Source organism: Mobula birostris, chromosome 8, assembly GCF_030028105.1.
Source record: "Mobula birostris isolate sMobBir1 chromosome 8, sMobBir1.hap1, whole genome shotgun sequence".
NCBI classification, from domain to species: Eukaryota; Metazoa; Chordata; class Chondrichthyes; order Myliobatiformes; family Myliobatidae; genus Mobula; species Mobula birostris.
Genome location: NC_092377.1, coordinates 57,935,604 through 57,961,081, shown reverse-complemented (window position 1 = coordinate 57,961,081; position 25,478 = coordinate 57,935,604). Strand labels below are relative to the sequence as shown.

At 38.6% G+C, this 25,478-nt stretch overlaps 1 protein-coding gene across 16 annotated transcripts in view; it reads left to right on the top strand.

Moving 5' to 3' along the window:
• The window catches only part of LOC140201331 (girdin-like), a 279,872-nt gene that overhangs the window by 181,108 nt on the left and 73,286 nt on the right, over positions 1–25,478 (top strand). For all 16 annotated transcript variants that reach the window (XM_072265254.1, XM_072265249.1, XM_072265248.1 and 13 more), the window contains 5 exons: positions 1,839–2,015; positions 4,188–4,349; positions 13,672–13,949; positions 15,562–15,705; positions 16,775–16,961. In XM_072265254.1, the coding sequence (XP_072121355.1) occupies positions 1,839–2,015; positions 4,188–4,349; positions 13,672–13,949; positions 15,562–15,705; positions 16,775–16,961 (948 nt within the window). The remainder of the gene's footprint in view (positions 1–1,838; positions 2,016–4,187; positions 4,350–13,671; positions 13,950–15,561; positions 15,706–16,774; positions 16,962–25,478) is intronic.

The following is a 25,478-nucleotide window of genomic DNA, read 5'->3' as shown; positions in this document are numbered from 1 at the left end:
AAATTTACCTAGAGCAGGCCATCCGAAGTGACCATGCATGAAGGGGACTAGTGAGGGAGGCCATCAAGAGACCTATGACAACTGTAGGAGTTACAAGCTTCAGAGGCTGAGATGGAAGAGACTGCACATACAACAACTGTTTGGTTGCTTCACCAGCTGTAGTTTTATGAGAGAGTGGCAGAGAGAAAGCCACTCTTATATTTAAAAAAAAAACTCACATGAAATCTCGGCTAGAGTTTGCCAAAAGGCATGTGGGAGTCTCTGAAGTCAGCTGGAAGAAAGCTCTACGGTCTGATGAAACCAAAATTGAGCATTTTGGCCAGACTAAATGCTATGTTTGGCATAAGCCCAACACTGCCCATCATCAAAAACACACCATCCCTACAGTGAATCATGGTGCTGACTGCACCATCGGTGGGGATGCTTCATTGTAGCAGGCCCTTAAAGGCTTGTGAAGCAGAAGGGTAAAATGAATGCAGCTAAATACAGGGAAATCCTGAAGAAAAACTTGATGCAGTCTGCAAGAGAACTGCGACTTGGGAGATTTGTTTTCCAGCAAAACAATGGCCCCAAGCATAAAGTCACTGCTATGCAGGAATGGCTTAAAAGCAACAAAGTTAATATTCTGGAGAGGCCAAGTCAGAGTCCAGACCTCAATCCAATTGAAAATTTGTGGCTGGACTTGAATAGGCCTGTTCACTCATGATTCCCATGCAATCTGACAGAGCTTGAGCAGTTTTGTAAAGAAGAATGTGGAAAATTGCAGAGTCCAGATGGAGACCTATCCACACAGACTCAAGGCTGTAATTGCTGCCAAAGGTCCAATACTGATTGAATGGGTGAATACTTATGCAATCAATTATTTTGTGTTTTATATCTGTAATTAATTTAGATCACTCTGTAAAGATCTGTTTTCACTTTGACATGAAAGTTGATCAATGTCAAAAAAAAGCCCAAAAAAACACATTTGCGCTAAGTATTAATCTTTCTTGCTGTCAGTTTTGGTGCATAAGTCATGCAGGTATTTCACCTATGCAAAGTGACTTTTATTTCCATTTGAGAGGTTCTTTCTGGAACTGTCTAAATGACATGACATTTTATTACAGCAGACTGTTGAATAATGCATGAGAATTTGTGAAGTTGGGTGATTATAAATTTGGATTTTTTTCAAGATGCATAGATTTTTCAAGATCTGGACATCATTGAAAAACTCAGCATTTATTGCCCTCCCCAATTACTCTAGAAGGAATGGCACTAGACAGCAAAGATTTTGCTTCCTGAATACTTTTGGGTGTATATAATATTGTAGAGTTTGAGCTGCTGTTCAGAAAAATACCATTAAATTTCCCTATCATGCACCATTTTTTAATTGGCTATTTTTGTTACTTCAGTTTATAATTCATGTCAATTAAAATGTTGCCCACAAAAAAAGCCACATTACAACACTGTGATTCAATGTCGGAAAACAATAAAACACAAAAACTTCCGGGGGTTGGGGATGCATACTTTTTTAGGCACTGTCTGAATATAATGCATTCAAATAACCGGCTGACAAACAGATTGATTTTGTTCAGGTGGTCTGAATTTGTATTCATTATTTCCATAAAATGATAAAGTTCTGTCCAAAATGAAGATGAGTAATTTGCAGGTGAACGTAATTGTTTAGTCTGAAGTGAAATTTGGATAAACAATAATAGTGTAAAAAAGTTACACCAACCACAAAATTGATATGAATAATCTGTTGCAAAGAAACATTGTTTTTAAAATTAATGGGCACTTAAGAATGATTCTTACGAAGTAAAACTACACAATGCATTTCTTTACCTCTATTGCCAAAGGTGAAAAAAAATTATGAAGCTCTCAAGCAGAGACAAGAAGAGGAAAAAACGGTGCAGAATTTCCAGCATAAGCCAATTGAAGAAATTCAGACGACAAATAAATGGGAACAAGAAAACCAAGAAGTAACTCGGGAGCTATTAAAGGTTAAAGACAGACTTATCGAAATTGAGAGAAATGTAAGTGTTCTTTAATATTGGACTAAAACCATTTTCCAAGCTGTTTAAGTAAAACATTGCTACATTTGAACTTGGAACTTGGATTTAGTAAGATGATTAACAGAAAAATAAGAGGTAATCATGAAATAAATCATTTCTACAATAATTAATCATAATTTTAAAGGATGGTGAAAGCATATTTAGTTTCTTTTATAAGGGAATGGAATGGATACTTGAGGAAGGAAAAAATTACTGTGCACTACTGAAAGAGATGGATGATGGGGAATGTTTGAATTGCTTTGTAAGGAGCCAGCACAGAATCTTTAGATCGTTATCTTTTCCATTCTGTGTTATGATATATTTAAAAGTAATGTAAGATTATTCATTAAGATGTTACTTCATACTAACTCTACTTCTAATAATTTCCTGCTTTTTTTGTTTCTGTGGATGACATTGAATCTAGTGCTATACTAAAGTGCTTATTTTTCTTCATTTGAGTGATGGGGAAGATGATTGACTTTAAATATCAAATTGCTGTTAGGGTTGTGATCCTACTTTGTCATTTTATATATTCTAGATTGGCGTATCAGTTGCAGATGATGGGCAGGTAAATTGTCAGTAACTATATTTAGGATAATATGTTTATGTGTGCTTTTCAATATTACTGGATTTGAAGACCCTTGGCATCACTGAAAGATAAACAGAAAAATTCTTACAATGTCCTAATGAATATTTGTTCCCTTGCCAATGTCTCTAAAACAAATTAGCTTGTAATTACTGACTGGACTGTGAGCTGTCTCTCCACTCACTCCACCCTGATTCCTCACTGCCAGAATTCATTTTTATTCAGAGTGTTAAGATTTACGCTGTTTTAAAAATTTCTGTATATACAGCAACAACAAATACAGGCAGAACCTTTAAAGCAACTTCAGGTTTATGATCTGGCAAAAAGAATAATCCATGCTGAACAAGATGATATTAGGATAGATAACTGAAAGCTATATTCAGGTGGATTTTACTAAGTTTTCAAAGGGGGACAAAGTAGCTGGGAGCTCCATATGCTGGTGACTTGATATGTGCAGGTGTGACTACCAATGATGAAGCATTGAAAATCTCAGAAGCACAAGAGCTGAAAGAGGAATGCTGATCCTTGCAAATTATAAGACGAGAGGAATTTGCATATGTGGCTTGAAACAGATGTTGACAAGTGACGTGAGAAAAGTTGGGTATAGACTATCTCAGTAAGGATGAAAACACAGGCTGTAAAATCAGTTCTGGAATAAGTACGATACCAAGGTGGCATATATCCCATTCAATCTGAGGGGATAAAACCAGTGGTTAATAAATAGACATTTTGACAGAAAGACAAAGGATGATACGTTTCCAATACAGATGCCTTTCCAATACCTCCATCCTCCTCAACCCCAGAAACAGTAAAGCAGTCAAGGGAGAAAGTGATCAACTAATAGTACTTGGAATAAGCATCCTTCTTGGCTGATGCTGTTGCAGGATAGCATTCTAACGACTAATGGGAGAGGACCAAATTGATGGCTAGGAACTCCAAAGGTAACAGTGCAAGGATAGGAACAGAAACCATTGTAAAATAGTTCTGGATGAGTTCATGTTTTTAGAAGGTAATGATAGGAATGCTGTGTGATAATCAAGTCTAGAGGTGAATGGGACAATAACCTGGAGGTAGATGATTTGAGTGATGGGGAGTTCATGAATTTGGAAGCTCATCATGCAGGAGTGGAAGACGGCATACTATTTAGCACATTGAATGATGGAGAATGTACTTGAAATTGATGGTAAGTTAAGTTCTTCATGATAGCAGTCAATCACAACTGGTTCAGCCTTAATATATTTTTTCAATGAATCTGTAGCTGTGAAGAATATGAATTCTTTTTAAATGTTGTGAAGATGGCTATTTATGGAAGTGTTATTTTAGCAAAAACTCATTTATCATTCTGATCAGAGATACAAAATAAGCACAATAAATAATTTTCAACTCTGAATCTGACAAAATTACAAAATATTTTACTAAATGTACAATATTTGTAAGTATATTACATGAAAAAGAAATGACAATCTATGACACCAAAGTAATTTGCAGAAAATAGTGGTTTTGAAATAAAGAACGCTGGAGGCTCTTCTTCTCTGAAGTTAATTAAAAATTTTTTCCCCCTTTCAAAGAACGCAACACTTCAAGCAGAGAAACAGGCCTTGAAAACGCAACTGAAACAGATGGAAACCCAGAATAACAACTTGCAATCACAAATTCTTGCACTTCAGAAACAGACAACATCATTGCAGGTGCACAATACCTCTTTGCAGACAGAGAATGCCAAGTTACAGGTCAGAATCTATTGTTAATGCTTATTTGTCAATGAATTATGAAGGGTTTGCATAAAACTATTCTATATGCTAACAATGTTTTTGCATTAATGCTTTCCTTGATGGAAATTGGACTGAGACATTTCACAGATTAGTATAAATCTACAGTCCATGCATTCGTCAGCACCTTCTATTGCTCAGGAACATTGCATATTCAGATGAATATTATTTACAAATTTGAAACTCTTTTGTAAGATCAGTTTCCAGTTTATTCTGTAACATTATTTATCCATATCCATTCAACTAAGCATTTTATATAATTCAGAGATGAAATAGGATCAATCTGTAAACTTGAGGATTCCTGTTTACTTTTAACTACCCCTCAGAAGTCTTCCTTATCAGATAAAAATCTTCTCATGATCAATTTTCAAGTCAGAACTCAAGTTTGAAAAAAATTATTATCCTTGCGACAACAAAATGTAAATTTGTTTTCACTTGATCTGTCAATTTAGATACGGTGATATTATGGAATTTCAAACCAACTGCAGTAATTTTAAACAATTACATTCATGCCAGAGTTAGCACAGGTACTGCTAATTGGCTGTAGCCAGATCAAGAATGATTAGAAGGTAGGGTCATATGTGGACCAATTCAGAAGGAAATGGTGAAAAGAGAAATGGAGGGAGGGAAGACTCAATGTCAGTAAGACCAAGGAATTGATTGTGGACTTCAGGAAGGGGAATTCAAGGGAACTCATACCAGTAACACACCTCAAATTTGCTGGTGAACGCAGCAGGCCAGGAAGCATCTCTAGGAAGAGGTACAGTCTACGTCCTGACGAAGGGTCTTGGCCCAAAACGTTGACTATCCCTCTTCCTAGAGATGCTGCCTGGCCTGCTGCGTTCACCAGCAAATTTGATGCGTGTTGCTTGAATTTCCAGCATCTGCAGAATTCCTCGTGTTTCGAACTCATACCAGTGATCTTTGAGGGGTCAGCAGTGGAAAGGGTGAGCAATTTCACGTTTCTAGTTGTTAACATCTCTGAAGATCTATCCTGAGCCCAACATATTGATGCAATGATGAAGGCACACCAATGGCTATATTTCATTCAGAGTTTGAGGACATATGGTATATTACCAAAGACTCCAGCAAATTTCCACAAGTGTACCTTGGAGAGTATTCTTACAGTTGGATCACTCACTGGTATGGAAGGACCACTGCGCAGGATTGGAAAAAGCTGCAGAGGGTTGCAGACTCAGCCAGCTCCATCATGGGCAGTAATCTCCCCATGATGACGTCTTCAAAAGGTGATGCCTCAAAAAAGTGATATCCATCATTCAGGTCTCCTGTCAGTCAAAATGTGCTCTTTTCTTATTACTTCTGTCGGAGAGGAGGTACAGGAGTCTGAAGACACACACTCAATGTTTTAGGAACAGCTTCTTCCCCTTCACTACCAGATTTCTCAATGGACAGTGAACCACTCATAAACGTTACAGTACTATGCAAAAGTCTTAAGTATATATATATAGTCAACCTGGAGTGGAGAGCGAGTTTGTAAATCTGGCAGGAGCAAAGGATGTTGGGAATGGTGGAGTATCGTGGGAGGGTTGTGGGTCAGGTGGCAGAGAAGGAGTGCCACGGGTGGGGAGGGGGCACTGGTTCAGACACACTCCGTACTGAGACACAAGCAATGTCTCTCTGATGCTTCTCACTTCCTCCCCTCTTCCTGTCCCTTTCCCTCTCTGAGTCCAGAATAGAGACCCATATCAGAATCAGGTTTATCATCATTCACATATGTCATGAAATTTGTTGCTTTTTTTTTTGTGGCATTAGAACAGTGCAGTACATAAAATTACTACAGTATTGTGCAAAAGTCTTAAGCGCCCTAGCTATATATATGTGCCCAAGACTTTTGTATAGTACTGTACATCACTATTTTGCTCCCCTTTTGTACTATTTAATTTTATATATGTATGTGTGTGTGTATACAAACATTTGTATATACACTTATGTAATTAACAGTTTTTGTATTTTTTATGTATTGCACTGTGCAGCTGCCACAAAATAACAAATTTCACAATATACAGTGACATGCAAAAGTTTGGGCACCCATGGTCAAAATTTCTGTTACTGTGAATAGCTAAGCGAGTAAAAGATGACCTGATTTCCAAAAGGCATAAAGTTAAAGATGACACATTTCTTTAATATTTTAAGCAAGATTACTTTTTTATTTCCATCGTTTACAGTTTCAAAATAACAAAAAAGGAAAAGGGCCGGAAGCAAATGTTTGGGCACCCTGCATGGTCAGTACTTAGTAACACCCCCTTTGGCAAATATCACAGCCTGTAAATGCTTTCTGTAGCCAACTAAGGGTCTTTCAATTCTTGTTTGGGGGATTTTCACCCATTCTTCCTTGCAAAAGGCTTTTAGTTCTATTTAATTGAATTCATTCTTCCCTCTACCAGTGAAATGTTCCCTGTGCCACTGGCTGCAACACAAGCCCAAAGCATGATCAATCCACCCCGTGCTTAACAGTTGGGGAGGTATTCTTTGCATGAAGTTCTGCACCCCTTTTTTCTCCAAACATACCTTTGCTCATTGCGGCCAAAAAGTTCTATTTTAACTTCATCAGTCCACAGGACTTGTTTCTAAATTGCATCAGACTTCTTTAGATGTTCCTTTGCAAACTTCTGACGTTGAATTTTGTGGTGAGGAAGCAGGAAAGATTTTCTTCTGATGACTCTTCCATGAAGGTCATATTTGTGCAGGTGTCGCTACACAGTAGAACAGTGCACCACCACTCCAGAGTCTGCTAAATCTTCCTGAAGGTCTTTTGCAGTCAAACAGGGGTTTTGATTTGCCTTTCTAGCAATCCTACCAGCAATTCTCTCAGAAAGTTTTCTTGCTCTTCCAGACCTCAACTTAACCTCCACCATTCCTGTTAACTGCCATTTCTTAATTACATTACGAACTGAGGAAACGGCTACCTGAAAATGCTTTGCTATCTTCTTATAGCCTTCTCCTGCTTTGTGGGCATCATTTATTTTAATTTTCAGAGTGCTAGGCAGCTGCTTAGAGGAGCCCCTGGTTGCTGATTGTTGGGACAAGGTTTGAGGAGTCAGAGTATTTATAAAGCTTTGAAATTTGCATCACCTGGCCTTTCCTAACGATGACTGTGAACAAGCCATAGCCCTAACAAGCTAATTAAGGTCTGAGACCTTGGTAAAAGTTATCTGAGAGCTCAAATCTCCTGGGGTGCCCAAACTTTTGCATGGTGCTCCTTTCCTTTTTTTCACTCTAAAATTGTACAAAACAAAAATAATACACTAATCTTGCTTAAAATGTTGAAAAGAATGTTTCATTTTTAACTTTATGACTTTTGGAGATCAGTTCATCTTCTACTCACTGAACTATTCACAGTAACAGAAATTTTGACCGGGGTGCCCAAACTTTTGCATACCACTGTATATCACTGATTTTAAACCTGATTCTGATTATGAGAGTTTGGTTAGGAAGAAAAAAGATTTGAAACAGTGGATACAGAAATTGGTGACAGCTGATCACACTTCAACCTACCCATCCTTGAATTGCTGAGGCACAAAGGTAAGAAGAAGATAGTATTTCATTAATAACACTGATGCTAACTACCCCGATGAGAGAATATCTGCAGATGCTGGAAATCCCAGCAACACACACAAAATGCTGGAGGAACTCAGCAGACCAGGCAGCATCTATGGAAAATGTACAGTCAATGTTTTGGGCCAAAACCCTTCAGCAGGACTGGAAAAAAAACTACTACCTACATATTGGTTGCTGGAACCACAATGTTGAGGCACGATCATTACATGACAAGTCACTGGGTATGAGTAGCTTGAAACCAAGCAGAGGCAAGAACAGTATAAGTGCCAATTTTATCAGAAATCACACACAATTTCTTCCCTAGAGGACTCGAATGGAACAATATTTGAATAGCACTAATCCTAGGATTAGTGTAGGTGTGCAAAAATGTTGACATAGAAATGATGGGCCCAAGGACCTGTTTCTGAACTGTGCGACACTGTGACTGTAAATGTTATGTATGCTAAAGAGCATACATAACATTAAGGGCACCAGTAGGCCTGCTAAAATAAAGAAGTGTAACAGCTCCCTTGCACAAGATTTAGCATTAAATTCCAGCTCTATCATTTCCATCTTGGAAAGAGATAGCTTTGATAGCTTGAAAGTCTAATCATTATGCTAATACCTAAGATATTGGTTTCCAAACTAGCACAGGGAATTTTAAAAAATAAGACATTTCAATGCGGCCACAAGTTCTGACTTTTATCTTGAACGATCAGTTTGTAGCCATGCAAGTTTGATTATGTTGCAGCACTCTAGTGATTCTTGACCATCAATAATTTAAAAGACACCACTCTGAAGGATTGGTATTGGATAATGACACAATTGTAATGGGGACTTCAATATGCAAGGGGATTGGAAAAATCAGGTTGGTGTCAGATAGCAAGAGAGGGAATTTGTTGAATGCCTACAAGATAGCTTTCTAGAGCAGCTTGTGCTTGAGCCAAGGAAAGGATATCTTAGATTGAGTGTCTAATAACCCAGAACATATTAGGATGCTTAATGTAAAGGAACCCTTAGGGGATTATAATATGATTGAATTCATACTGCAATTTGAGCAGGAGAAGCATAAGTCACATGTATCAGTATCACAGTGGAATGAAGGGAATTACAGAGGCGTGAGAGAGGAACTTGCTGAGGTGGATTGGAGGGGAATACTAGCAAGAATGACGGCAGAGCAGAGGTGGGAATAGTTCCTACAGAGGAAGAAGTTCTCAAATAGCAGGGGTAGGCAACTATGGCTGACAAAGGAAGTTAAGGACTGCATAAAAGCCAAGGACAGAGCATATAAGGTAGCAAAAGTGAGTGGGAAGTTGGATGATTGGGAAGCTTTTAAAATCCAACAAAAGGCAACTAAAAAGCTATAAGAAGGAAAATGATGAAATAATAGGGCAGAGTAGTCAATAATATAATGCAGGATACCAAAAGTTTTTCAGTTATTTAAGGAATAAAAGGGAATTGGGAGTTGGTACTGGACCACTGGAAAATGATACTGGTGAGGTAGTAATGGGGACAAAGAAATGGTAGGTGAACAGTGGGTACTTTTTTCACTGTGGAAGACACTTGCAATGTGCCAGAGGTCCGTGAGTGTCACGGAGCAGGAGTGAGTGTCATTTCTATTACAAAGGAAAAAGTGCTAGGCAAACTCAAAGATCTTAAGGTGGATAAGTCACCTGAACCACATCCTAGAGTCCTGAGAGAGGTTGCTGAGGAGATAATGGATGCTTTGTTCATGATCTTTGAAGAATCGCTTGATTCTGGCATGGTCTTGGAGAACTGGAAGATTACAAATGTCACTCCACTCTTTAAGAAGGGAGAAAGGCAAAAGAAAGAAAATTATAGGCCAGTTAGCCTAACCTCAATGGTTGGGAAAGTGTTGGAGTCTATTTTAAGGATGAGGTTTTGAGGTACTTGGAGACTAATGATAAAATAAGTCAAAGTCAGCAAGGTTTCTGTGAAGGGAAATCTTGCCTGACAAATCTGTTAGAGTTCTTCGAGGAAGTAACCATCAGGGTGGACACAGAAGAGGCAGTAGATGTCATTTACTTGGATTTTCAGAAGGCATTTGATAAAGTGCCTCACATGAGGCTGCTTAACAGGATAAAATCCTATAGTATTACAGGAAAGATACTGGCATGGATAGCAGAATGGCTGTCAGGCAGGAGGCAGTGAGTGGGAATAAAGAGGGCCTTTTCTGGTTGGCTGCCAGTGATTAGTGGTGCTCCTCAGGAGTCAGTATGGGGACCACTACTTCTCACATTGTTTCAGTGATATGGATAATGGAATTGATGGTTTTGTGGCAAAGTTTGTGGATAATACGAAGATAGGTGGACGGGTAGGTAGTGCTGAGGAAGCAATGCGATTGCAGCAGGACTTAGACAAATTGGAAGAATGGGGCAAAAAGTGGCAGGTGGAATACAGTGTTGGGAAATGTATGATAATGCATTTTGGTAAAAGGAACAATAGTACAGACTATTCTCTAAATGGGGAGAAGGTTCAAACATCAGCAGTGCAGAGGGACTTACGATTCCTCGTATAAGCCTCCCAGAAGGTTAATTTACAGCTTGAGTTTGGTAAAGAAGGCAAATGCAACATTGGCTTTTATTTCAAGGGGAATAGGATATAAAAACAAGGAGATAATACTGAGCCTTTATAAGACAGTAGTCTGGCCACACATGGAGTATTGTCAACAGTTGTCATTGGAGAAAGTCCTGAGAAAATTCATGGAGATGATTCTAGGAATGAAGGGGTTAACATTTAGGAGTGTTTAGCAGCTTTGGGCCTATACTAGCTGGAATTTAGAAGGATGCAGAGGGATCTCATTGAAATCTACTGAATGTTGAAAGGACTGGATAGTGTGGAGAGGATGTTTCCTGTGTTAGGGGTATCCAGAACTAGAGGGCACAGCCTCAAAATTGAGTGTGACCTTTTAGAACAGAGTTGAGGAGGAATTTTTTTTAGCCAGAGAGCAATGAATCTTGTGGAAAGCTGTGCCGTAGACTGTGGTGGAGGCCAAGTCCGTGGGTTCATTTAAGGCAGAAGTTGATCCTTTCCTGATCTATCAGGGCATCTGTCAAGATACGGCAAAAAGGGAGGTGTATGGGGTTGAGTGGGGTCTGGGATCAGCTATGATGGGGCTGAATTGCCTAATTCTGCTCCTTTGTCTTATGGTCTTATAGGACCTTAGATGAATATAAAGTTTTTTAGATGTTAAGGGATATAAGAAATAAATCTTGCTTTTTGACTTAAGTTAAATATTTTTGCCACTTGATTGAAAGGTGTGTGCAGCTAACATTTTTTTTCAAATGCATCTTCTTAATATATTTTTTCTGAATGGTTTCAAAGTAAATTTATTATTAAAGTACACATATGGCACCAGCAACAACCGTGAGATTCTTTTTCTTGTGATCATACACAGTAAATCCAAGAAACACAATAGAATCAATGAAAGACCACAGCCAACAGGATGGACAAACAACCAATGTGCAAAAGTCAACAAACTGTGAAAATAGAAAAGAGAAAATAATCATTATAAATGAATAAGCAATAAATATTGAGAACATGAGATGAAAGAGTCCTTGTAAGTGTAATAGGTTGTGATAACATTTCAGTAATGGTGTGAGTGAAGTTATCCCTCCAGGTTCAAGAGAGCTTTATCCATGATGAACTGAGCCATATTCACTACTTTTTGTAGAATTTTCCATTCAAGAGCATTGATGTTTCCATACCTGGCTGTGATGCAACCAGTCAATATACTCTCCACCACTCACCTATTGAAGTTTGTCGAAGTTTTTAGATGTCATGCTGAATCTTTACAATCTTCGAAGGAAGCAGAGGCTCTGCCGTGCTTTCTTCATAATTGCATTTACTTACATTCAAGGCTTAGGACAGATCCTCTGAACACCAAGAAAGTTAAAGTTGCTGACCCTGTCTACCTCTGATCTTGCGATGATAGCTGACTCATGGACCTTCGGTTTCCTTCTCCTGAAGTCAATAGTCAGTACCTTGGTCTTGTTGATATTGAGTGAGAGGTTGTGTTGTGGCACCACTCAGCCAGATTTTCAATCTCCCTTCTATATGCTGATTTGTCACCATTTTTGATTTGGCCAATGACAGTGGTGTTGTCTACAAGCTTAAATATGGTATTGGAGCTGTACTTAACCTCACAGTCATAAGTATAAAGTGAGTAGAGCAGGAGGTTAAGCAAACAGCCTTGTGCTGATGGAGATTGTGGAGGGGATTTGTGGGGGTTTGTCATGCTGGCTTTCAATTTTGTCTTTGCCTCCTAAGTTTCTGAGAGTCTGAAATTCAAATGAAAATTATTTTATCTTACCACTTACAGAGAAGTACAAATTAAAATACTGTAAATGCTGAAAATTTGAAATTAAACCAAAAATTTGCCAATACTCATCAGGTCTTGGAGAAAGACTTTCAGATTGATTACCTTTCTTCATTATCATCTTAAGGAATCTTACTTAGCATCTTACTGAAGAAGAACAATTGTTTTTTATGTATTTACAAAATGATTTAACCCCCTCGTGTGTTGTGGTCAAAAGCATACCTTAATGGTAGCACTCCTTGGTTTGATATGATTTTCCTGTCAATGAATAGATTCTTCTGAATCTGTTCTTTTGTTTGCCTTGAATGATACATCATGTTGAGGGGCAGATCTTCAGCACTAAAATTAGAAAAAGTGCTGAAGAAGGTACTATCAAGCAATTTATGGTCAATTATTGATGCAATCTGAGAATATATTGGTGCTTGTTCCCTTTTAGCTCAGAAACATATAACCAAAGAAAGACTGGGCAAGGGAAACTTAGGTGTACATTTATCTTCTATATTTTGAATAATAACTCATTAACACATTTTCATTCATAACAATAATGCAATTTGGCTTCAGATCATGCCTTGCTTAATGGATCCAGTGACCCAGAATATTACAGGAATAATGGTAGTTGTGCTGTCCATTTATAATGTGTAAAGCAACTAGCAACTGAATACAAAAAAAGTCTTATCCTGTGATTTATGAAATCCCGTATGTTGCTACTTATGTTTCACTCTTAGACAATTACATATATGAAAATAAGACCTTAACCTCCTGTAGATCATAAGATTTTCTGTATTTGCTCCATTAACTTAGAAAAGATAATTATATGGTAGGTGCATTTAATTAATGGTTATTAAAGTAACGATTTTCTGTTTTTATTTCAGGCATCCAGCATCTGCAGATTTTCCCCTTTGATTTAATTAGTTGTTATATTAAAACCAATTAATATCTGCGTCCAAAAAGAAACTTTTGAAGCTGCATGTTATAGTTCAAATATTCCAAAAAAAAGTTATTTCTTTCTGTAATCATCTAAATACTACCTTCATTTTTTTCTTAGCCCAGCCAATACTTCTACTTTTGTTTTGATTTTATTCTAATTTACCTTTATTCTGTTCCTTTATCATTTGTCAAATCCAAATGGCTGAGGTGATGAACAATGAGTACTTACTTAGTGAACAGGCCCAAGCCCCTGTTGCCGGTGCCATTTGCACTTGCAGAAACTCCAAAAGGCAATCCTTTTGAGCTTATGCAAGAATTATCAGTGTCTACTACATTAGCCCTCCCCTCCCCAGTTAAACCCAGACTGTTTTCATTATAGAGGAAGAATTTTTATTTAGAATGCAATTTAATGGTGATTAGACTATTTAAAATAATGGTTAATTAATGTTTCTTTGATAGGTGGAGCATTCTACACTGGGTTCCCAAAGCGCATCCTTGATGACTCAGAATTCTCAGCTTCAGAACCAACAGTTGTCTTTGGAGAATGAGAATGAATTACTGATGAAAGAAAAGGACGAATTGAAATTATTGTATGATTCACTTGTCAAAGATCATGAAAAGCTAGCAAAGTTACATGAGCATCAGGCAACTGAATATGAGAGTCTCATTAATAAACATGGAAGTCTGAAATGTGCTCATAAAAATTTAGAAGTTGAACACAAAGATCTCGAGGACAGGTAGTTTTAAAGTTTTTACTTAGACATTAAATACTTAAGTGTCAGTTGGACATGTCAGAAAGACAGTTATTTGCAATGATGCCTCTTTAAGGCAGTGGCTTTCAAAATGTGATGGGAGGTGCTGTACTGTCCTTTGGGTGTGTTGGGGTGTGTTAAAAAAATCAATTGCTCTCTTTGCTCCTTTAGTTAAGCACCAGTCTGCAGTTGGGAGGAATTGATGCTATTATTATTGTGTTGCACGGTAGATATGGTTAAAGTGGGTCACCTGAAGAAAGTTTGAAAGCGACTGCATCAAAGGATTTTGATGTTTTGATAAATTACTTATCATGTATTTTACTGCATTTCTTCTGAATCTCAGTGTCAGCTCTTTACCTTATATTGCCAGCGTCTCCCTTCAGAATTGTATTTAAGATGTTCACATTTATTTATTTTCTGGTGCCAGTTTTCAACCTGAATTGGATATTTCATGTTGTGCAGGTCAAACTTGTGAAGAAAGTTTCATTTCAAGTTGAATATTTCATAGAGTACTGACACTGGGCCACGGAGTCTAAGCCACCATGCACTGATCCTGCTTATTCCCATCTTCCCTTAGATTTTGCAACCCCCCCCCCCCCGTCCAGGTTCTGCCATTTACCCTCACACTGAGGGTAATTTTGACCAGCCAACTAGCAGGTTTTTATGCTGTGAGGGGAAATCACAAAATTGAGGACAATTTCCTTGCCAAGTTCCCTTGGGTAGCATGGGGGTAAGGATTGACCTCGGGTTAAGAGAAGGGTTAATTACACTTCGAAAAATCTTTTGAGTAGACATGACAATTTGATTTTAATTTTTTTGTGTCAACACTTAAGATTATAGTCACACATAGGATGTTACTTAATGTGACTCAATGTTTTAAAGTGATAGATATTAGATGAATAACATTCCCTTTTATTTAATATCCTGTTTTAAAATTATGCAGATTCTAGATCTATAAACTTTATCTATGTATACCTTTTGACTCATTTGCTCTCCTTATCACTTCCTCCTATTCACGTAAGCTTAACCTTACTATTCATTTCATTCTTTTGCCTTCCCTTTTCCCTTATTTCATTTTTCTTCACCTTTATCCCTTTGCTGTTTTACCTGTCCACTGTTCCTTCCCTACCTTAATCCTGCAACTCCTCTCCTTACCCCTTATGTTAGCATGTTCCAACAGTGTATGTTGCACTGAGATAATTATGTTTATTCTGGCGTTTGCTGCCAGTTTCTATTCTAATATATGTTATAGTATATATTCCTGCCTGTGGCCATCAAACTTTACAACTCCTCCCTTGGCGGGTCAGACACCTTGAGCCAATAGGCTGGTCCTGGACTTATTTCCTGGCATCATTTACATATTACTATTTAACTATTTATGGTTTTATTACTACTTAATTATTTATGGTGCAACTGTAATGAAAACCAATTTCCCCCGGGATCAATAAACTATGACTATGACTATGTTAATGCATGGAAATTTAAAAGATATTTTTTAAAAACTATTCTTTGAGATCTTTTGAAATAGAAATTCAAGACTTGTATTTTATGTTTAATTCTCCTATAAAAATTAATTCTAGTTAAATTATTTGTCCAGGTACAATGCACTGCTGAAGCAAAAAGGCCAATTAGAAGAATTGGAGACTACTTTGAAAAAGGAGCAGGAGAAAATGTGTCATGATGCTGAGAAACATGAAACCATGATGCAAGAATACCACAATCTTTGTAATGAAAATGCTAGGTTTGTGGCATTGCTGAAAATGTAATGTGTTGATATTTTCCCTGTGAATTCTCAGATCATGGCTATCTTCCAGGTTAAAATGATTTGAGATTTAGGCACTGGACAAAGATAATGCCATCTTAAATGCAAATAACTACCAGGAAAAGCTACACTGGCTGAGCAATTGTCTTTGGAAACAAAGGCAATGAAGTGACATAATTTCGACCTTTAAAATAATGGGGATTTAGTATAGACAATGTGTATTTGGATACGTTCAAAATTTGGGTTATGAATTAGTTATTGTTTACACTAAGAAAGAATTCTGAAGAAACATGACTCCTTTACTTGCCATGATGTTTAGATAGGGTTATGAATTCAGGTTGACCAGTCAGTTGGCCTGAAAGTCCTGCTTCTGCGTTTTACTCTATGTAATTCAGACTTAAGTTTCATTTCTGGAATATGCTCAATTTTGTATTTGCTGTTTTCATTGTCAATTATTATTTAAATGTAAGTGATATTGCCAGTTTCTGTTCTTTTTGCACAGCAAGTTGAGGGGCATTCACACTGTGTTTTACTTATGAAGAGAGGCCAGGAGCAAAGTAAATTAAGTGTCCATATATGAAAATTGCTAAAAAGCATGACACAGATGCATGAAGAATTGTAAGAAAATACTAAGGGATAAAGAACTTTGCATAGGCAACATTGAAGCTTTTTTTTTAAAATTCATAGCAAGAATGGGTCATCTTTACTAATTATATTTTTAAAATTGCTTTGTTTTAAATGGTTAATTTCATTGATCTTAGGGATTTGAATGCTGATACAATGAAGTATTTGAGCAAAGAGAATTTTTTTAACTATTCAGTTCCCATCCCCTTAGTGCAAAAGGCTGTAGATGACTTACAGATGCTACAATAGGAATCAGTATGCCCTGTGAGAAGTTTTTAAACAAAGTTGAGAGTTCTGATGTTTGAAGGAAGGCTGTCTTGGACAAGAGGCTCTTTCAAATTTCTTGTTATAATTTACTTTATGCATTGTGGAGCTGTCCTTTTACACACAATAGAAATTACATGTTTTGCTGTTTTGTTTAAAGATTAAACCAAATAAACAGCCAGCTGCTAAAAGAAAATGAAGGATTGCAGTTGGACCACAAAAATCTTAAAACCATTCTAAATGGTGGCAAGCTGGAGCATGCACGATTGGAAGCAGACTTTGCAAAACTGAAGGAACAGTACCAACAGCTCGATATCAGTTCCACTAAACTAAATAACCAATGTGAGGTAGGTGTAAGTAACTTTTGGGAAAAAGTGCATAATAAACTGATGGTGATAGACACAATACGACTCTTCTATGTTATGCAGATTTGTGAGTGTAAATGAAAGGCTATAAAATATATTAACCCAGAAAGTGCAATAATTATAAAAGATTAAATCTGATGGTAAATTTTGATGTATACAAGTTCAGACTGAAAAATGAAGATTCAGTGTTTCCCTGCACCATTATAATGTGAGCTGTTGGCAACTTCTCCAGCATAATTTGTAGAAATAATTTAATTAGTGGGAACAAGGTAAGTTTTTAATTTTCAGAAAAAAAGGCTTGCATATGTCATTGCTTATTTAATGGTTATAATTACAATTTACAACTTCTCTGGCCCTGAAAAAAGAATCAATACATAAATATTTCAAAATTCTGTAACAGTTTAAAATCCTAAGGTTTTTTAAAATTGCTTACACTAATCTTATTTTCATACTTTTTACTTTAATATTTTGTATATTTTAATTACTATTTTGTTCTCTGTAAAGTTTTAAAAATTACAAATAAACTCTTGGGTACAGGTATTGATTTTAACCGATGTTTCGATGACAAACTCTGCTATTTTCATCAGGGATGAATTGAATTGACTTTATTTCTTACATCCTTGACATACACAAGAAGTAAAAATCTTTACGTTATGTCTCCATCTAAATGTGCAATGTGCAATCATAGTGATTTATAATAAATAGAACAGTCATGTAATATAGAGTACACTCAAATCAGCGTGAGCTCATCAATCTGATGGCCTGGTGGAAGAAGCTGTCCCAGAGCTTGTTGGTCCTGGCTTTTATGCTGCAGCACCACTTCCCGGATGGTAGCAACTTGAATAGATTGTGGTTGGGATGACTTGAGTCCCCAGTGATCCTATGGGCCCTTTTTGCACACCTGATCTTGTGAAGGTCCTGAATCAAGGGACTTTCACAACTACAGATGCACTGGCTGTCTGCACCACTCTCTGCAGAGTCCTGCGATTATGGGAAGTACAGTTCCCATATCGCAATGCTGTGCCGGACTTCAGAAATTACCTTGGGTTACCAATAGCCCTCTATTTTTCTAAGCTCCATGTACCTATCCGGGAGTCTCTTAAAAGTCCCTATTCTATCTGCCTCTACCACCATCGTTGGCAGCCCATTCCATGCACTCACCACTCTCTGCATAAATAAAATTACCCCTGACATCTCCTCTGTATCTACTTCCAAGCACCTTAAAACTGTGCCCTCTCATGTTAGTCTTTCTTTGATTCAATCTTTGATTTATGCTGACATTCCCATTTTTTCACAATCTTTCTTAAATATGATATTGCCTGGAATATTATATTCATTCTTAGCCTAATTTGAGGCACATCTTCATTATTGCAATCACTGTTACTTGATTGGACTACCTGCAGCTCATCAAACTGAAATGAATTTGCCAAAGGTATAAATGTATATGCACCTCATTACACCCCAGCCAATCTCACTTTTCCCTATGACTGAGCTCCCTATTTTTGAGCTTCTCTTTATTCTTCTATAGTTTCTGCTCCTTGTCATGAAACAGAATTGCTGAAGCTGTACTGGCAGTGATATCCATAACTTCAGGCACTTCTTGTCTTTTCTGTTTCAAACATCAATGCTCCAAGTAAGATGCATGCCCAATCACCAAACTTTTCGTGGTTTGATACTGAACTATTCATAGAAATAATTTCAAAGTTAACAGGCTGTCATAGTATTTTCAAAACCCACCTACTTGTAATCCTGACATTACCAATCTACAAACGTGTAGATAAGTGAAATGGAGATGGTTAATGGTGTGGAGCCTGGTAAAAGACTTTGTGCCAATTTCAGAGACTCTTTCTTCCTAGTGAATTGTTCTGCGAGTTTCTTCCCATGAATCCCTTGTTGATCCGACAGTTAGTGTTGTTTAGGAACTTTGTGGTGTCCCATAGGTGACCTTTTATCTTGGCTTTGCAGGTTCTCTCAGCCAGTGTACTGTTCTAGTTATTAATTTGCCCTATATTGTTAACTTCCTGCTTGCCAGAATAGTGATGACAAACTGTGCAAAATACTCACAACTGTTATAACAAAGTTAATGCATCTTTTTATTGACTCTTTCATTTAAAATTTGTTCTCATTCTTTGTTAACTTCAAATCTTCCTCTGAAAGTTGGTGCCTGAAAATAATACATCAGTAGGAGTACATTTTCATTTAAAATAGTTGAATACATACTAAGTAGTACAGACTTAAGAAATTGATTGAATTGCTTAGGGCCAAATCAGAATTATTTTGAGCCTGTGTATATATATTATTTGGCCAGATCATATTTGACTTGGTCTGGCATCACTGTGCCACAAGGTGGAGCAATCCATGAGCCATGACAGGCTGAAGATGTCATAAAGTAGAATTGTTCACAGATGGCCCTTATCTCTGTCTGATAGATATTGCCAGCACAGAGCCATTCTGACTATCCCTGATGATCAGAAATTGATTAAAAAAACCATCAGTTTATAAAAAAATTAATTAAATTATTTACGTTCACATAATTAACTGATGTAAAAAGATAAACTGCTTTCTTAAATGAATTTTAAGACATATTATTGTGTTCCTCAGCTGCATTGACAAACTATTTGACTATTATAACAGCTGATGATCCTGAAGCTAGTACCTCATTGTCTGTCAAAGCCATCTGGGGCAAACCAGTCTTTTATTGTATGAAATAACCTGTACTGGGCAGAGCTGAATCCTAATTAACTGTTGATGAAACAGCATTGTCTAAACACAGGTGACAGTCAGACTTGGGCAGCTCATCTATTATTTAAAGATCCTGTCTTTTTTTTTCCCTTTAACGTTTCCTTCAGGTTTTCTACCTCATTTCATATTGAAATTCTTTTCCACAATACTAATTGATTACCACCTGAAGACATTGACTCCAGCCCTGTTGAAGTGCAACCTCAAGTGCTTTTTTGATAGCCATTTCCTATACCTGATAAATGCTTTCTTTTTTTTTCTTTGCAAAAACCTTCACTATTCTTTGTTAATCAAAGTTTTCTGAATCTACTATCTTTGCCTCTGACCCTTATTGGAGCATGATTACTTTGAACTCTTACTATCTTTTAAGCACCTTCCACTTATCAGATGTTATTTTCCTCTTTTGCCACTGCTCACCAACACCCAGTTTAGGACCCTAACCCGAGGGCCAACCGTTCCTCTTTCCACTATCACCTTGAGACTTTGGATATTTGGACAGTGTTCCCAAAGTTTTCCCTACAAACATTTCAATGACTTGTCCATCCTCATTCCTTCAGACAGGCTCAAGTATAGCCTCCTTCCTATATGGACTCTACACACACTGCTTCAGAAATCCCTCCTAAATGTAATTTATAAATTGTTCCCCATATAAGCCCCTTCTATGGGGACAAATCCCAGTGTATATTCTTGAAGTTTAAATCCCCTACTTCTACAATCCTATTCTTTTTACACCCTATTGTGAACTGCATACTGACCTGATCTAATTCCCAGTGACTAATGGGAGGCCTACAGTTACCCTATCAATGTAACTGCTCATTTCTTGTCTCCAAATCTACCCATATAGCCTCCCATTAGTTGATCCTGTTATGGTGTTGGGTTTGCTGACTGCAAAGTTCCAAACTCAAATTAAGGCCTTAAACTCTATCAGATACAAATAGCCAGGAGTGCTCTCACTAAAAGAAGATTATACTGCAACTACCAATCTTTGAAGTCTAGTTTACTTCCCTGTTTATTCTCCACAGCGAGTTTAGCTACCAATTCCCACTATTCAAGTGGTAGGTCCAGGTAACAAAGTAACTTAAAACAGAGTTCGTTTACCAAGTCAAATTTATTGTCATTTAAATAGGTACATTTATATATAATGTATATAGAAACAAGACGTTTCTCCAAACCAGGGTGTAAACACAGTAGAACACATAACACATACGATAACTTATGAAGGTAAAGATAAAATCTACAGATGAATCACACATAAATAACAAACTAAAGTGCATTAGTATTACTGGAACAGATTAACTAGTGACACTTTGAATATGATGCAGCAGGGAGTTCAGGAGCCTGATGATAGAAAGTAAAAGAGGATGCTGGTTGTATGGATGGGATCCTTAATACTAAGGGCACTGTGTATGCAACACTCCTGATAAACGTCCCTAATGGAGACCCCTTTGACCTTCTCTCAGTCCTTTTTAGAGACTTCTGATCCGATGCTTGACTGCTCCCATACCAGATGGAGATGCAACTTGTCAGGACGCTCTCAGTGGTACTCCTGTTAAGATGGTGGTGGGGGGAGCCTTGCTTGCCTGAATCTTCTTAGGAAGTGTAGGTGCTGCTGTGCCCTCTTGTTCAGAGAGGTAATATTAAGGGACCAGGTGAGGTCATCCATCATGTGAACTCCCAGGAACTTAGTGCACTTACCCTCTCTATGGAGGAGCCATGAGAGGGAGATGGTTCATCTGCACCTTCCTGAAGTTCACAGTGATTTCCTTTGTCTTCTCCATGTTCAGGCTTAGGTTGTTCTTCTTACGCTGATCCACCTTCGGCTCCATTTCCTCTCTATACTTCGTCATGTCATCATACTTGATAAGGCCAACCAACGTTGCGTCATCTGCAAATTTGATGACCCGGTTTGAGCTAGATCCTGCGACCTAATCATGCCCAGCACTGTGAACAGCAGTAAGCTGAACACACAGACTTGGGAAGGGCCAGTGCTCAGCATAATGGGACTAGAGATGTTGCTGCCCACGTGGACTGACTGTGGCCTTACTGTTAATAAGTCCAGTATCCAGTTGCAGAGAGAGGTGTTGAGATCCAGCAAGACAGTTTTCGGACCAGTTTCTGGAGTATGATGGTGCTGAATGCTGAACTGAAGGCTGCTATATGAGACCCCATTTTCCATGTGGGACAGGACAGAGTGGAGGGCAGAGGCTATTGCACCATCAGTGGATTGATTTGAGTGATGTGTGTTTGTTCATTGTCAGCGTCTATGAGGATCTCGACACCATTATGATGGTGTCGAGAGTAGCGCATGATTTGGATTTAAGTGAGGGAGAGTTGCACAGCATCAGTCTCACTGTCTCTTCCCAGTTCCCAACTGGATCCAGTGGCAAGACAGTTGAGATGGCTGGAGATGGGACTAGGCACAGTGGATGACCAGGACATCTTCTGTGTCTTGTGCTCTACGCGTTCCACGATGCTTGCAGAGACCGCCTTTTTGACCGTTAGACCTTCCATTGGTCTCGTCTTCTCAATCCACCGGAGTCTGTCTTCACATGCTGGGATAGACAACTCCCTATCTCACGGAGGGTTTGAGACCTCACCCAGATGTGTTTCATGATGGTAACACCCTCAGTATATTTCTGTATGTAGTTGGTCACAGAATCCACATAGTCCTTGACATTAACATGGTTGCCATAGGTAGCAGCCTCCCTGAACATTCGTATTATCAAAGCAGTCCTGCAGGCCAGGTTTTCACCATCTTTAGATCTGGTTTGGCCTGTTTTTATGCTGGAATTAGCATAACAGATAAGTGATCAGAGAGTCCAATGTGGGGTCGAGGAACTGCTTTATTGGCACGTGGTCTATTAGTATAAACCCAGGTCTAATGTATTTTCACCTCTGGTAGCAAAATCAAGATGCTGGTGGAATTTAGGTAGGTCTGTTTTTAGGTTCGCTTGGTTAAAATCACCTGTGATAATGAAAATACCCTCTGTGATACACGCTTAAGTTCTAACAACACTCTTAAAACACATTTAATACTCACAGAGGATTTCTATCTTAAATATTTCCAAATTACAAACCATTTCTAAACACAAAGGATTTCCAAAACACAGGTACAATTCCTATAAACTAATAAGACATACCACTATGTAGGTGAGTAATACATCGGTCGCAGAAACTGAAGATGGAGCTATGGATTCTATTTCACCCCACGTTTCTTTAATGTTTCTTAATGTTCCTTACCCTATCACTAATAAGCCTGAACTGAACTCTACATTTGATGTAGATGGTGGTATGGTGTTGTGATCATCACTAAATCGTGGCCGAAGGATGGTTGTAGTTGGGAGCTGAATGTTCAAGGTTACATGTTATATCAGAGGGATAGGAAGGTAGGCAGAGGAGGTGGTGTACTCTACTGGTAAAGAATGGTATCAAATCAGTAGAAAAATGTGACATAGGATCAGAAGACGTTGAATCCTGTGGGTTGAGTTAAGAAACTGCAGGGTTAAAAGGAAGTTGATGACAGTTATATACAGGCCTTCCAACAGTGGCTGGGAGGTAAACCAGGTTACAATAGGAAATAGAAAAGGCGAGTCAAAAGGGCAATGTTATGGTAGTCATGGGAGAATTTAACATGCAGTTCGATTGGGAAAAAAATCAGGTTGCTAATAGATCTCAAGAGAGTGAGTTTGTTGAATACGTAAGAGATAGCTTTTTAGAGCAGTTTATCATTGAGCGTACTAGGAATCAGCTATATATTGGGTGTTATGTAATTAGAGAGCTTAAGGTAAAAGAAGCCTTAGGAACTAGTTATCAGAATATGATTGTGTTCAACTTGAAATTTGATAGGGAGAAAGTAAAGTCTGATGTAGCTGTATTTCAATGGAGTAAGGGAAATTACACAGTTCTGGGTATGACTCTAAACTGCAACCGGTGATGAGGCTCTGATTGGGGACTTTCAGAGGTTTGGGGAAAGTGGAGTTACCACTTAGTCATTCATTGCTCCCAGGGCTGCTCTGACCCAGAACGGTAGCACCAGCAAGGGTTCCTGCTCCGGATACGAGCGAAGGCCAACGGCAGATCCGGCAGGTTCAGTAACTGAACTTATGACGGAGAAGGCGGATGAGCTACGACCTCAAATGTCAATGGCTATAGTATAGGTGGATGAACATTTGAGAAGAGAAATGGCAATTTCTTTTGTTTGCCTGACAGTAGGCAATAGCAAACCACCGTTGCTACTTACTAAGAAAACCATGGTCAAACTCACAAAATGTATCACACAACAACAGCATCAAGAGGATCTTCAAGACAATTCTGAAGATGCTTCGCTCGGTAGGGTTGATTCTGACCTGCAGGGGATCCCCAACCGTCATCAAGCTACTGCTCATAAAATTCAACATGCGTAGATCAGGGGATGCGTGAACTCTCAGGGAAGCAAGAACTGTGCTTTCCTGCTCCACCAGAACTGTGAAATGGGAGCATTCTCAGAGAATTTACGGCCACTTCTGTGATTCCAGAGACTTGTGGTGCATGTAGCAGGGAATTCAGAGGATTACAGACTACAAGTCTACCCTGCACATCAGTGACCAGGATACTTCACTCCCTGAGAAGTTGAAAGTCTTCTATGCCCGGTTTGATTTGGCTCAGAATGTTGGACAATATCTAGTAACATGAGGAAACGAATTGTAGCGCAGAGATAGAAATATAGAAAATAGGTGCAGGAGTAGGCCATTCGGCCCTTCAAGCCTGCACCGTCATTCAGTATGATCATGGCTGATCATCCAACTCAGAACCCTGTACCTGGCTTCTCTCCATACCCGCTGATCCCTTTAGCCACAAGGGCCATATCTAACTCCATCTTAAATATAGCCAATGAACTGGCCTCAACTGTTTCCTGTGGCAGAGAATTCCACAGATTCACCACTCTCTGTGTGAAGAAGTTTTTCCTCATCTCAGTCCTAAAAGGCTTCCCCTTTATCTTTAAACTGTGACCCCTCGTTTTGGACTTCCCCAACATCGGGAACAAACTTCCTGCATCTAGCCTGTCCAATCCCTTTAGGGTTTTATACGTTTCAATAAGATCCCCCCTCAATCTTCTAAATTCCAGCGAGTATAAGCCTAGTCGATCCACTCTTTCTTCATATGAAAGGCCTGCCATCCCAGGAATCAATCTGGTGAACCTTCTTTGTACTCCCTCTATGGCAAGAATGTCTTTCCTCAGGTTAGGGGACCAAAACTGCACACAATACTCCAGGTGTGGTCTCACCAAGGCCTAGTACAACTGCAGTAGAACCTCCCTGCTCCTGTACTCAAATCCTCTTGCTATGAATGCCAGCATACCATTCGCCTTTTTCACCGTCTGCTGTACCTGCATGCCCACTTTCAATGACTGGTGTACAATGACACCCAGGTCTCGTTGCACCTCCCCTTTTCCTAATTTCCTAACCATTCAGATAACAATCTGTTTTCCTGTTCTTGCCACCAAAGTGGATAACCTCACATTTAGATGAGAAGGTGAGAAGACAGTTGAAACGTCTCAACCCAAGCAAGGCTGCAGGACCGAATGGTGTCAGTACCAGGGTGCTCAAAGCCTGTGCCCCTCAGCTATGTGGAGTACTTCGCCATGTATTCAACCTGAGCCTGAGGCTCCGGAGGGTTCCTGTGACGTCCTGCCTTGTGCCTGTACCGAAGACGCCGCGCCCCAGCGGCCTCAATGACTACAGACCAGTGGCATTGACCTCCCACATCATGAAGACCCTGGAG